The sequence below is a fragment of the Papaver somniferum genome, chromosome 8, assembly GCF_003573695.1.
Source record: "Papaver somniferum cultivar HN1 chromosome 8, ASM357369v1, whole genome shotgun sequence".
Taxonomy (NCBI): Eukaryota; Viridiplantae; Streptophyta; class Magnoliopsida; order Ranunculales; family Papaveraceae; genus Papaver; species Papaver somniferum.
This window is the reverse complement of record NC_039365.1, coordinates 175,174,117-175,188,052: the sequence shown is the minus strand read 5'-3', so window position 1 is coordinate 175,188,052 and position 13,936 is coordinate 175,174,117. Positions and strand designations below refer to the sequence as shown.

The following is a 13,936-nucleotide window of genomic DNA, read 5'->3' as shown; positions in this document are numbered from 1 at the left end:
AACACCCAAAAACAAACAAACACTGGAAAAAAACCTTTTAAAGTTTTGGGAACTTGGTTAAAGGAACCTGAATGCAAGGAGATCATCAACAACAACTGGAATTGTCAGGTGAATTGAAGCAATCAATACAAACTGGTCAAGCGTCTCAGCTACACCAAGAAAAAGATTAACATATGGAATAGAACTTCTTTTGGAGACATCAAAACCAACCTGTCCAAAGCCAAAAATATTCTCATGAATGCTACCAATAACACACAACTCATAAACAGAAGTGAAACAATAAGAAATCTAGAAGGAGAGGTAGAACATTGGTTTAAGGTGGAAGAAATTTTTTGGAAAGATAAGAGTGGAGAACAGGATATAAAACTAGGAGATAAAAATACGGCCTACTTTCATAGAAAATCTGTAAATAGGTATAGAAGAAATAAAATTGAGACTATAAAGGATAGTAATGGGAACTGGGTAGAGGGGAGTGAAGGAGTGTCGGCTGTGATTACTAGCCATTTTAAAACTGTTGCTTCTATTCTAATCCTGTCACTGACACTAGTTACTTGGATTGCATAAAACAACAAATTACTGAAGATGATAATGTTCGGTTTACTAGGATCCCAGACATGGAAGAGGTCAAAAATACTGTTTTTTCTATGGAGCCGGACAAGTCCCCAGGACCTGATGGCTTTACTCCTAGGTTTTTTCAAATGAACTGGGAGGTGCTGAGAACTGATGTGTATAACATGGTGAAAAGATTTTTCACCACGGGGTACATTCTCAAAGAGATAAATGCTACTTTCATATCTCTGATCCCTAAGATTGATTTTCCACAAGCGGCTAGTGATTATACACCAATCAGTTTAAGTAATACCATTTACAAAGTCATGTCTAAGATTCTAGCAAATAGGATGAAATGTGTTTTGCCTCACATAATATCTCCATACCAAGCAGCTTTTATCCATGGTAGACAGATATCAGACAATATTTTCATAGCTCATGAGCTTATTCATACAATGAGAGCTCAACGTGGAAATGATTTCTTGATGGGGATCAAAATCGACATGTCAAAAGCTTTTGACAGGGTCGAATAGAGTTTGTTAAAAAAAATTATGGAAAAACTCGGTTTTAGCAATACTTGGTGTAATCTTGTGCATCAATGTATTAGTACTGTCTCTGCAGCTGTTTTGTTAAATGGTATGCCCTGTGAGCAATTTGTCGCCACGAGAGGGCTAAGACAGGGGGATCCTCTATCCGCCTATCTATTTATCCTGTGCATGGAATTGCTCTCGAGAGTCATTTCTAATGCTGAAGATAACATCCTTTTACATGGAATAAAGGTGGGGTGCAATGCCCCACCAATATCCCATCTGTTATTTGCTGATGACCTGTTAGTGTTTAGCAATGCTAAGTTTGTTGAGGCTGAAAATATTTTGAATGTTTTAAATGAATTTAGCAAATCCTCCGAACAACTTATAAATTTGGAAAAATCAGGCATTTTCTTTAGCCCGAACACCCATAAGAACACAATAGATAATGTCACTAGAATCCTAGGGGTAAATAGGATTTCTTTCAATGATAAGTATCTAGGGTCTCCCTTGTTTACTCATGTCTCTAAAGTTAAATCCTTTCAAAAAATTATTGAAAGGGTGGAAGCTAAGCTTAGGATTGGAAATGCAAAACAGTCTCTACTGCTGGTAAATCTGTTTTAATACATGCTTCTTCTAACACTGTGGCTTTATATCAAAATGAATTGCTTTAAAGTTCCAATTGCTATAATTAACAAGATAGATCAGTTGCAGAGAGATTTCTTTTGGGGGAAAGATGAAAATGGAAAAAAAAGGTGTTTATCCCAAGGCGTGGATTGCTGGTGTGTGCAAGCCCATATGGGAGGAATGGGTTTTGTGAATAATCGTTTGTTTAATGCTGCTATGCTTGCAAAGGTGAACTGGAGGTTGCTCAAGGATCCTGACTCTCTATGGGCGCAAATTTATAAGCATAAGTATTACCCGGAAACAAATATCCTAGACAAGTCAAATGTTTGCTCACCAAAAGCTTCGTGGGTCTGGAAAAACCTCAATAGAGAAGTGGAAAGAATAGCTGAAAATGTGGAATGGGTAGTTGGTAATGGGGTTACAATTAAAGTTTGGATGGACAAATGATACCTAGGTCAAGAGGAGTTGTTAATAGAACCAAGTAATCAAATCTCAAGAATAACTCATTTGTATGAGCTAATGAATTGCAATGTGGAGAAGTGGACTTGGAATATCAACAAGCTACATCAATACCTAGAGGACAGAATTGTGAGTATTGTCATGAAGATTGAGATCAAAGAGGATATGGAGGATGAAGTAGTATGGAAGCTGGAAAAGAACGGGAAGTTCACAACAAAGTCACTATATGGGAAGATGGTTAGGAAAGGCCACACAGAAAACAGGGTACAAAGAAAGTTTTGGAGAATGATATGGGATATGAACATACCTCCTAAGATAAATACTTTTATTTGGAAGTGTGCCCACTCCATTCTACCTCTGAATGAGAAAATATGAAGGATTCTAAGTTACATAAACAAGACATGCCCCATGTTGGGAAGCAGGAAGAAACTCTAACTCATCTATTTATGAACTGTGATTTTTCCATTTCTGTTTTTAATGTTTTTAGGGCTGAATGCTAGCATGTGGATAAATGATTATGATAACTTTCATTATTGGCTAACTAGTTCGATAGCATATATAGAAATCAGGAGGGGAAACTTCAATGGCCTGAAATATTGACCTGTGTGCTATGGGAGATTTGGAAAGCAAGATGTGATTTAGTGTTTAGGGAAATAAAACTAGATTATATGAGAACAGGGAACAACATAACTTGCCTAATAAGTAGAATTAGGAAGTCGATAAGAGTAAAGAAACATGAAGAAGTTCTTTTAATAGTAATAAGATCAAAACCTAGTAAAATAGAGTGGACTACAATAAAGGTTTCTTTGTCTTATGTTTTAAGTAGAAATAACCTTAATGGTGGCCTGGCACTAATGGTATCAAATAATGCAGGAGGATATCTTGGAGCAAGGTGCAACTACATATCAGGAATATCAGGAAAAGATGTAGAGGAGGAGGCAGCTTCTACGACGATCCAATGGTTACATCAACTCAACCATCCTGAAGTTCAATTGGAGAGTGACAATGAGAAAGTCATGGAAGCTATAAGAAACAAGCTGATTACAGCGAAAAACTTATCACAAAGGTTGCATGCAGGCAACGGTACAAACAATCTATGTATTAAAGGGGTAAACTCTATAAGTATAATCCCTCTTTTGGAAAACTTCTATCCGGTTAGATTAATAAAAATGTGTTTAACGTAACAAATATGTAACTACTGGGATGAAAGTGCAGTTTCTCCTCTTTTGGAAAGTATGTGTAATATGTCTGATTGTAGACTTTTAGGCATGTATCTAACAGGGTGAGCCCTGTTTTATCTATTAAAAAAAAGAGTTGGGAAAGTGGCCCAGCTATATCATTTTGTTACAACATAAAAAAAAGAAAAGAAAAGCAAATTGAACGACAGCGTAGCACGTGGAGGCGTTACTTTTAACACTTGTGATACTTAACCACCAGAATTCTCCAGTAGGTTCTAGCCATTTCATCACTCTTCTAGACTCCTCCTCCTCCGCCTCCTCCCCCACCTCCTCCATAACCCATGCCCCATCGGTTACTCATTTCCTCCTATATAATGAAGAAAACCCTAACCACCCAGAACTCAATTCTAATCAAAATCAAACAATCACAGAAACAGCAAAATCAACAAAACAAAATCTTCAATTCAATTTGAAATTTCGTTCTTCATTTCAGTTTCATCACAAAATTTGAAGGTACAAACCCTAGAATTTTAAAGAAAAATGAGTATGAATCCAGATAAATTCACCATGAAAACCAACGAAGTTCTTGCAGGAGCGCAAGAACTAGCATCAGAAGCAGGTCATGTACAGATTACACCGATTCATCTTGCACATGCATTGATCTCTGATAACAATGGTATTCTCCGTCAATCAATCATCAATGCCGCTGATCAAGAAGGAGAAGAAGCTGCTAAATCATTCGAAAGGGTTGTGAAAAGATTTCTGAAGAAATTACCATCTCAAACACCACCACCAGATCATATTCCAGCGAGTACGTCTTTGATTAAGGTGATAAGACGAGCTCAATCTGCACAGAAATCGAAAGGTGATACTTATTTAGCCGTTGATTCGTTGATTCTGGGACTCCTGGAGGATTCTGAGATTGGTGATGTGTTGAAGGAAACTGGTGTTATTGTGTCAAAAGTGAAAGCAGAGATTGAGAAATTGAGAGGTGCGAAAGGTGATAAGAAGGTGGAGAGTGCATCTGGTGATACTAATTTTCAAGCATTGAAGACTTATGGTCGTGATTTGGTTGAGGAGGTTGGGAAGCTTGATCCGGTTATCGGCCGTGATGAAGAGATTCGGAGAGTTATAAGGATTTTATCGAGGAGGACGAAGAATAATCCGGTGTTGATCGGTGAGCCTGGTGTTGGGAAAACGGCTGTTGTTGAGGGATTAGCACAGAGAATTGTTAGAGGAGATGTTCCCAGTAATTTATCTGATGTGAGGTTGATTGCATTGGATATGGGTGCTTTAGTTGCTGGAGCTAAGTATAGAGGAGAATTTGAAGAGAGATTGAAGGCTGTGTTAAAAGAAGTTGAAGAAGCACAAGGGAAGGTGATATTGTTTATTGATGAGATACATACTGTGCTTGGTGCTGGTAAAACTGAAGGATCAATGGATGCTGCTAATTTGTTTAAGCCAATGCTTGCTAGAGGTCAGTTGAGATGTATCGGTGCAACTACACTTGAAGAGTATAGGAAATATGTGGAGAAGGATGCTGCTTTTGAAAGAAGGTTTCAGCAAGTTTATGTTGCTGAGCCTAGTATTCCAGATACTGTTAGTATCTTGAGAGGATTGAAAGATAAATATGAAGGACATCATGGTGTAAGGATACAGGACCGTGCTCTTGTGGTCGCTGCTCAGCTGTCCAGTCGGTATATTACTGGTATGTCTCTTGCTTTCACTTTATCATACAAATGGTATCTGTTATGTTGATTTGTGTTTAGGTTATAGAAGTATTAGATTATAGACTAGGATTATACTGCTAACCCCAGCATGTGTGGAATCTAGTGTTGAATTGTAGATATATCATCAGTAGCATGAACTACTACTAGATCTTTTGGTGCTTGAGAGTTGTTCCTTAGAAGCTATATATCGCGAGATGTGCAGATTAGTAAATGTTATCCTGCTGTTTAGTGTTGCTTATTGTCGTGACTAGCTGCAATATTCTAGTTGGTTTGTGTACTGAATGGAAAATGTTTGATTTTTGATGTCTCTGTAGGGCGTCGTCTACCTGACAAGGCAATTGATTTGGTTGACGAAGCATGTGCAAATGTAAGAGTTCAGCTTGATAGTCAACCTGAGGAGATAGATAATCTTGAGAGAAAGCGAATTCAAGTAGAAATTGAACTTCATGCTCTTGAGAAAGAAAAAGACAAAGCAAGCAAGGCTCGTTTGGTCGAGGTAAATATCAAATATGCCTGTTATTTTCCATTGAGGTCACTTGTGCATCTCTTGTTGTCTGTGTGGTTCTGAGTAGCTGTAGTATGTTATTCTATTCTCTGAAGTGTTGTATTGCTCCTGTTCTTTAGGTTCGAAAGGAGTTGGATGATTTGAGGGATACCGTCCAGCCACTCTTGATGAGGTACAAGAAAGAGAAAGCTTTAATCGATGAAATTCGAAGACTTAAACAGAAAAGAGAGGAGCTAACAGTTGCGGTTGAAGTAGCTAAAAATAAAGGGGATCTTGTAAGAGCTGCAGACTTGCAGTACGGGGCTCTTCAAGAGATTGAAGTTGGTTTAGCCAAACTTGAAGGGAGCATTGGTGAAAACTCGATGCTTACGGAGGCAGTAGGACCTGAACAAATTGCAGAAGTAGTTAGCCGTTGGACTGGTATTCCAGTTACTAGACTCGGGCAGAATGAAAAAGAAAGATTGATTGGGCTTGGTGAGAGGTTGCACAAGAGGGTAGTTGGGCAAGATCAAGCAGTATCCGCAGTGGCGGAGGCTATTTTGAGGTCTAGGGCTGGCCTGGGTCGACCACAACAACCGACAGGGTCATTCCTCTTCCTGGGACCAACTGGTGTTGGTAAGACTGAGCTAGCGAAAGCCCTTGCTGAACAGCTCTTTGATGATGAAAACCTTCTTATCCGGATAGATATGTCCGAATACATGGAACAACACTCGGTGTCTCGGTTGATTGGAGCTCCTCCTGGGTAAGTTGCAAGCAACTGTTTCTATTACATTTAACTTTCATTTTGTTCTCACGTCTACTTTTGAACTGTTATTGCTGAGCCAGTTGCTCATTCGTGTGTGTTGTATTTCAGATACGTGGGCCATGAAGAAGGTGGACAGCTTACAGAAGCTGTAAGGAGGAGACCTTACAGTGTCATATTGTTTGATGAAGTTGAGAAGGCTCATACTTCAGTTTTCAACACCCTCCTCCAAGTTCTTGATGATGGTAGACTGACTGATGGCCAAGGACGCACAGTTGACTTCAACAACTCTGTTATCATCATGACTTCAAACCTTGGAGCTGAACACCTACTAGCTGGACTCATGGGAAAATGTACAATGGAGACTGCAAGAGAGAGAGTGATGCAAGAGGTAGGAACGATACACACCATTGCGCCACTTCCTTTTTGTTGTGATTTTGGAACTCGTCACTGATACACAGTTTCCTATTGGTGTCTGCAGGTGAAAAAGCACTTCAGGCCCGAGTTGCTTAATCGACTTGATGAAATTGTCGTGTTTGACCCTCTTTCTCATGATCAATTGAGGAAAGTGGCCAGATTCCAGATGAGGGACGTGGCTTCTCGCTTGGCTGAGAGGGGAATTGCACTAGCTGTGTCAGATTCTGCATTGGATATTGTACTGACTGAAAGCTACGATCCGGTATGTGATATATACAGTAACTGTGCTCTTTTGTTTAGGCACACATCAAAAATTTGTTTCTTCCACCTGATTTTTCTTATGGTCCTGATATCATTGTTTTTCCAATTTCCAACTTAGTTTTTGCAAACAATCTATGGTCCCGGTGTATCGGTGAATGTGAAGTAGGTTTGGGTTATAAGACTGTGATTAAGGAAAAGAAGAAGTTATTGCTGGTATACACCCGTGCTTACAATTACAATTGCTTACAATCTGTTTTAAATTCCCTTGACAGGTTTACGGCGCTAGGCCAATCAGGAGGTGGCTAGAGAAAAAGGTGGTGACAGAGTTGTCAAAGATGCTTATTAAAGAGGAGATTGACGAGAACTCTACTGTGTATATTGATGCAAGTATAGATGGAAGTGAACTTACCTATCGAGTGGAGAAGAATGGTGGACTGGTGAATGCCAGCACTGGAGAGAAGTCTGATATACTGATCGAGATCCCAAATGGTGTGAAGAATGATGTGGCCTCTCAGGCTGTGAAGAGGATGAAGATAGCAGAGGTCGATGAAGATGAGGAGATGGAGGATTAAGTTTCTTTTGTGAAGGCCTCTGTAACACATGAGGCTGGTTTCCTACTATGATAGTCGCGACAAATTTTCTTTGATACGAGTTGTAAGAATCTGTGTTTGGTTAACAACTGTTGATGTTTTGTTAAAGAGCCGGAAATTTGTTTGAAGTGTATCAGATTTGTTTTCAAGTTATTACCACTTGCCAATTTAATTTCCTTTCTGGTTAACAATTTTTGTTGCATCCGCTTGTTAAAGACTTGTAGATGAAAGTGCAAAAGAGTTGACTTGTCAATAGACGGTTTCTGACACATTTTATCTCTGAGGCTGTGGTTTTGGTTTTGTGTAGTCCGGAAGTTCTACTATTACACAGCTCTCTTAAAAATCAGCAGAAAAAAGTGTTGAAGAAAAGGAAAATCAACTTCCCCACTCTCTTCTCATCTCTCTCATCTTTTCCTGTAGACTCCCTGTGGATTCATCTCTTCCTGTAGAGAAAAGAGATGAAGAAATCATAACACTATGTCACCACCACTCTCAGGTTCCCTTTCTTCTCTATAAATTATGTGATTTTTTCCTTAATTATTTGGGGTTTTCATTTCAGTATTGAATTTTCTAGGGTCTTGACTGACTTTTGAGTTCAATTTGTTGTTGTTTTTGACAGCCATCATCAATACAGATATCGATATCAAGGAGTGGATCAAGTTGATGCAGCTTGATCATACATCCAAGGATTCGAGATATCGGGATATTGAAAGAACAGTTAGTTCAGGAATTCAATTCTACAAGGTATTATTTTTACATTTTTATTGATTTATAGGTTGGTTAGTAGATTGATTCCAAGGAATACTTTGGATATGGTGTTCATTTGTGTCATCTCTCTTTCGGATGTGATTAGCCAGGGTTCTTGTTTCAATATGAACCAGAGCTGGATCTCATTTGGGGGTTTTCGTTAACTATGGATAAACCTACTCCTGGAAGTGTTTTATTGAATTTAAGTTATGGTGATGAAAGTACCACCACCATGTATTAGCGCTGAAATTTTGGTTGGTTTTCTACCATTTGATGTGAATGAATAGTAACATATGTATTGAATTTCGTAGAGGAGTAATCCTAGGATGAATTTAGATCAGCTCCTAATTGATGTGGGGAGACTTCTCTTTACCTAGGGGTTGGATGAGATATATCCCCACATAAGTTTCCTCTTACTTGGGACCTTCCTTAGTAATCTAAACGATTTTACCCTAGTCTTTTCCTTCTTCTTTTATCTGCTTGTATCTCAAAGTTTTATCTGTATCGATGTTTATGTCAAGTTAGAGAATACTATGAAATCTGTCGTTCATTGTTATGTTTGTCTGTAATCTATTCAGTAAGAATGGGGCTTGAAGGACCTGGACTTACTATGTCTCAGAAGATATGGGCAGTACATTTGGTCTCGCTTGCTGTCATTCTCTGCCTTCCATAGGTGGGGCGACTCTGAGCTGGTAATGCCTCCTTTTCCTTCTAGTTCATGTATAAACTAATGTTGTAAAACTTGGGATGTAAAAACTGATTTTTCTTTTCTTATTCTCAAAGGTCACTGGCGCACCGAAATGTGGGGGATGGTATGTTATTTAGAGGGATTCTATAGAGATACCTCCTTCATCAACCTTCTGACATTTCTTTACAAAAAGATGGTACTTTTTTGAGCCAAGATTACTCCTTATTTGTTGAATATTTAGTATACTGTTCATACGATAGAAGTGCAAGCTTTCTTGTGGTCCACTAGCATATACTTTCAAGCCTTTTGTTTTTATTTCTCAAACTGTAGGCCGTACGTGATGAATTTTTCCTTCCATTTCCTACTATTCGTAGGAACGGAATAAACAAACAAGCTCAGTTAAACCAATATAAGAAGTGTCACATGCCTAGGACGGTAAGGGTTATACTTGAAATCATGTATGATGTTGTTCCAAATGAGGATGCCGACAGTTGGTCACTTTGTTTGGATAATGCCAATCTATTGAGGTGATGTAATTTTGATATCGCCTGTGAGATGCACATCTTTCTCTATAAAGGCACTTTATTTATTTGGGCACGCTGATGTGCATAAATATATATAACAGACATTCTTAACCTTTAGATTAAAGTGCTGCCTAATCAATTTCCAGTGAACTTGAACTTATCTGCTTGGCCAATGATTCCTGTTCAGCTGCGGCTTATCTCTTGTTATTATGTTGTGCACCGTTTTTGTGGTTGCAGGTACAGAAGTCTTATCGAGAGAGCTCTGAAAGCAAGGCTTTATATATGGGAGACTAACATGAACCGTGCTGTTAGTGTGGAACGAGTTCTCGGTAAACCTTCCCTTCTCATCCATGATTTTGAAGTTCGAATCTTTATGGACCAAAAATACACATGAAGTTAAATTTGTTCTCAACCATGCCTCTTTAACCATCAATTTGAACTTGAAGTGCAAAAGCTCTAATTCTGTGTAAATATGGTTGAAATTCACTTTTATTTAATCCTTAAAGAAGTTGTTCTTGTTCCGGAACTGGAACTTATTCGCAATACATGCACGCAGGAGATGTTGTTATTACTTCTTCCACTTCTTAACTCATCATGAATCAGAAGAATTAATCTTCCATTCTCCGAGGATGAATCTTGTGTGTGGTTCTGCAGAGGATGTAACTGCTTGCCCCATTTGCTCATTTGCCAAGCAAATCCAACTATTCCATTCCTTGCTCTCCATTGTGAATTCAGGTATGTCCTTATTTCTCTTCGTGCTGGCGATTCAATGAGTTTTTGACTGATGGCCTCGTGCAATAGCTACTAATAGCTCCTATTTTATGTGTGCTTGCGTGCATCGGCACGTGTGTGGGACTCATAACTAAGCCAGGGTCTTTTTATGGACACATCGAACTCTAAAAATTTTTCCTGGCGGAAGTCGGGAATGGTAGTCAACTGTATAACCCGAAGTACCTCTAAATTTCAGAAACTGCTTCGCTAGCTAGTAAGCTATACTTATAGTTAGATATCCATGTGTGACTGGATGCAATATTCTAATTGGTTTATGTACTGAATAGAAGATGCTGATTTCTGGTGTCTCTGTAGGTCATCCTCTACTTGACAAGGCAATTGACTTGGTTGACGAAGCATGTAAAGGTTCAGCATTATAGTCAACCTGAGGAGATAGATAGTTATAAGCCGTTGGACCAGTATTCCAGTTCTGAGTCTCGTGTTGAATGAAAAAGAAAGATTGGTTGAGCTTGGTGAGAGGTTGCACAAGAGGGTACTTGGGATCAAGCAGTATCCGCAGTGGCTGAGGCTATTTTGAGGTCTAGGGCTGGTGTTGGTAAGACTGAGCTACTGAAAGTCCTTATTGAACAGCTCTTTGTCTCTTTGATGATGAGAACCTTCTTATCCGGATAGATATATCATATATTTGAATTAGGAACACTCCCTGTTTCCATTACATTCATTTTTTGCAACCAACTGTTTCCATTACATTCATTTTTTACGAACTTCTATTTTTGAACGTTGTTGCTGAGGCAGTTGCTCATTCGTGTTTGTTGTATTTCAGATATGCGGGCCATGAAGAAGGTGGACAGCTTACAGAAACTGTAAGCAGGAGACCTTACAGTGATATATTGTTTGATGCAGTTATTTCAGTGTCAGCGCCCTCCTCCAAGTTCTTGATGATGGTAGACTGACTGATGACGCAGTTGACTTCCACATGACCTCAAACCCTGGAGATGAACAACACAAATGCAGAGGGAGGGAGGGTAGATTTCAGATGTATTAGATGTGTCTGATGTTGTTTATTGGAGATCCATTTTCATGGAAGCCAAGCTAAGGTGATATCGAAAAGGATTGTTGTCGCTTCGGAAGTCACGGGACAAGAAATCGTCTAGTCCTTTTTCAAACAACAAGTCATCGGATGTGGAAGACAACAGGGACAAGAGAGTTTTTCTTCATCTCTAAAACAAACGTACCCCTATAATTGGACAACATTGCCGCATATTCCATCATGGTATCCCGCATGTTCCAAGCTTCATCATAGTTTGAAGAAGAGAGAGCAGCATTGACCTGCTGCAGAGACATACCTATTTGACGTTCCACAACATTGTGGTCAATGCCGACCTCGGAAAAGCAGCTCCCGTCATCAACTCAAACAATAAGCTCATACTGTGTCCTTTCCTCAATTTATATTTATCGGATAATTCGTCCGAGTTGTTTTTAACAATTTCCTTAAATTCTTGGATAGATGATGTTGCATCCTTCAAAGTCGAATTGTCAGCACCACCAGAAACACCCGCAACAGCAGATTTTGAGGCTAATGGAGGAGCAACCTCTGTTGGCGTTCTTTTACCCATAGGAGGCTCATTTACTTTCTTTCGTGCAGCTTCCAAAACTTCCACCATTCCACCGAGTACTTTCAAGCCTTTGTTTTAGGGTTGCTCGTCTCTAGATACTGTTACCGGTGGACAGTATCAGCTCATAAATTGCTCAAACAAATAGGACAGTTGTAGAGGTTTGAATCCGAGACCGACCTCATGGGTCAGGAGTGAAAGTTTAATGCCATCATCATATCCAAGAGTACCTTAAGATTTGAACCGAAACAGAAGAAAGGAAAGAAAGAACCCACCCACCAATATGGACGGTGTTGGTTGATGGATGGTGTAATCAATTGTGACAATCAACAAGACTTACTAGTAAAGTAGAATAGGATGAGGAGAAAACTAGGTCAAATTTTGTTACGAGTACTTGTACGGTTGTACCCTTACTAGTAATAAACCATCATCATCCAAAGTCCTGACTGGTGATTTAGATGAAAAATTAGCAAAATCTTACTAACTATTCCTTCTAATATCTCTTTTTCTTTTCTACCCATCTAAAAAATTTTGGTTAAGTTTTGAGTAATCAATTTATTGGCTTTATTATATAGGTAGTCTTCTGGGGATTTTCAGCAGACTCTTCAGTAAAAGCCAAAGGCATTGACTTGTTAACCGTAGTTGCTAGCATAACTAGTTAATTGTGTCCAAGGCTTCTACCTTCTGAAAATCTTTTAGGTTTCCAGTAATTCAATTTTCAAGCTATAACTGAGAAATGATAAATAGTATTCATTTCACCAATCACAGCTCTTGTTTACTACAATTACGCCTCCACTTAAGAAGAAAAAAACAAGCATTCAAATGAAAAGAAGGGGGCAAAAAATTTGTACGCTTCGGGGCAAAAATGATTCGGGACCCTCCCTGGTGCCATTTCCTTTGCCAATTTTGGTGTCTCGTACCAATGAGAAAGAGATAGAGGTAGCTGCTAAAGAACTGAATATAGAAAGATGGACGAGGCGATGTAAGCCCTGCTTTCGCTGGTTTTGAGATCCGGGAATAATGAGTATTTGGCCTCGTAAGTTAGGTGCCTTTTCGCGAATGCACTTTCCATCTAGACGGAGGAACTTCGTTATTTTTTTTTAAGGATTGTGAATCAAATAATACTTCTTTTCCAATTTTTGCCTCTTCTTCTCTCTATGAATCAAACTTTGCCTTGCCATAATGGTTCAGTTCCTATTATTATTAATGATACAAGTCAGAGTGTTGGAGTATTTCTATCGATCGGTCATGTCATATATGCCCGACTCGGACATCTAATTGCTTCGATTTGAATTATCATTTCGATGGTAGTATCTTGACAAATGCTTTTAACTTACTAAGAAAAAGCTCGTAAAGATGAAGTGGCAGGGACGTTCATGAGATTTTTTTACCCCAAAGCAGATCCAAAAGTTATTTCCCCCATATCTCAAAAGAACTATATAGTCATTGATGATCTAATTTTAGTATCGAAAATCCAACATGATAATTACCATAAAAAGTCATGTACAATGTCCAAATATTCACCTAAGAAGGTGAAGAAAGAAACCCCAAGATGCCATACAAATAGTTTGTAATCATATATATCCGTTTTCTAGTCATGTAGTCACAACATGTTGTTTGTATCTGGAACAAGAATTTTAGGAAATTTTTGAGGTACAAATTTTATCACAACAAGAAAGGATGCTCCATATCAACTCGTAGGAAAAGTGGAAATTGATTTTGAGTCAACTAAATCGTAACAAAATCTCCGAAAAAGGAAATGTAATTGAATGCATGTAAAAAAATCCTTGAAGAATAGAAATGTAACTGAATCTATATGGCATTCCGAAACTTTAAATAAATCATGTATACAAAATCATACCTTATAATATTACCCTAAAACTTAACTTAAGAGATAGAGATATCTAAAAACTTACTAACACCTCAAGATCCACAGAATTCGATGTCCAATCAGTTGAAAAATTATGTCTCATTGTCTTCAATTTTCATATTGGTCTCAATTCTTTACACAATTAGTTGGATAAATATGAGAAAATACTCCTTCTTT

The 13,936-nt window shown here is 38.5% G+C and overlaps 2 protein-coding genes across 2 annotated transcripts; both read left to right on the top strand.

Moving 5' to 3' along the window:
• Positions 1-1,100: 1,100 nt before the first annotated feature.
• LOC113306496 lies at positions 1,101-2,655 on the top strand. The gene is made up of 4 exons (XM_026555426.1): positions 1,101-1,685; positions 1,776-2,132; positions 2,244-2,426; positions 2,650-2,655. The coding sequence occupies exons 1-4, from the start codon at positions 1,101-1,103 to the stop codon at positions 2,653-2,655; spliced, it is 1,131 nt and encodes a 376-aa protein (XP_026411211.1).
• Positions 2,656-3,629: 974 nt separating this feature from the next.
• Positions 3,630-7,773, top strand: LOC113304030 (chaperone protein ClpB1-like). Its single transcript, XM_026553133.1, has 6 exons — positions 3,630-5,048; positions 5,385-5,566; positions 5,695-6,317; positions 6,429-6,708; positions 6,799-6,996; positions 7,268-7,773. Exons 1-6 carry the CDS (start codon positions 3,881-3,883, stop codon positions 7,565-7,567), a joined length of 2,751 nt encoding a protein of 916 aa, XP_026408918.1. The 5' UTR covers positions 3,630-3,880; the 3' UTR covers positions 7,568-7,773.
• The last annotated feature ends 6,163 nt before the right edge of the window (positions 7,774-13,936 follow it).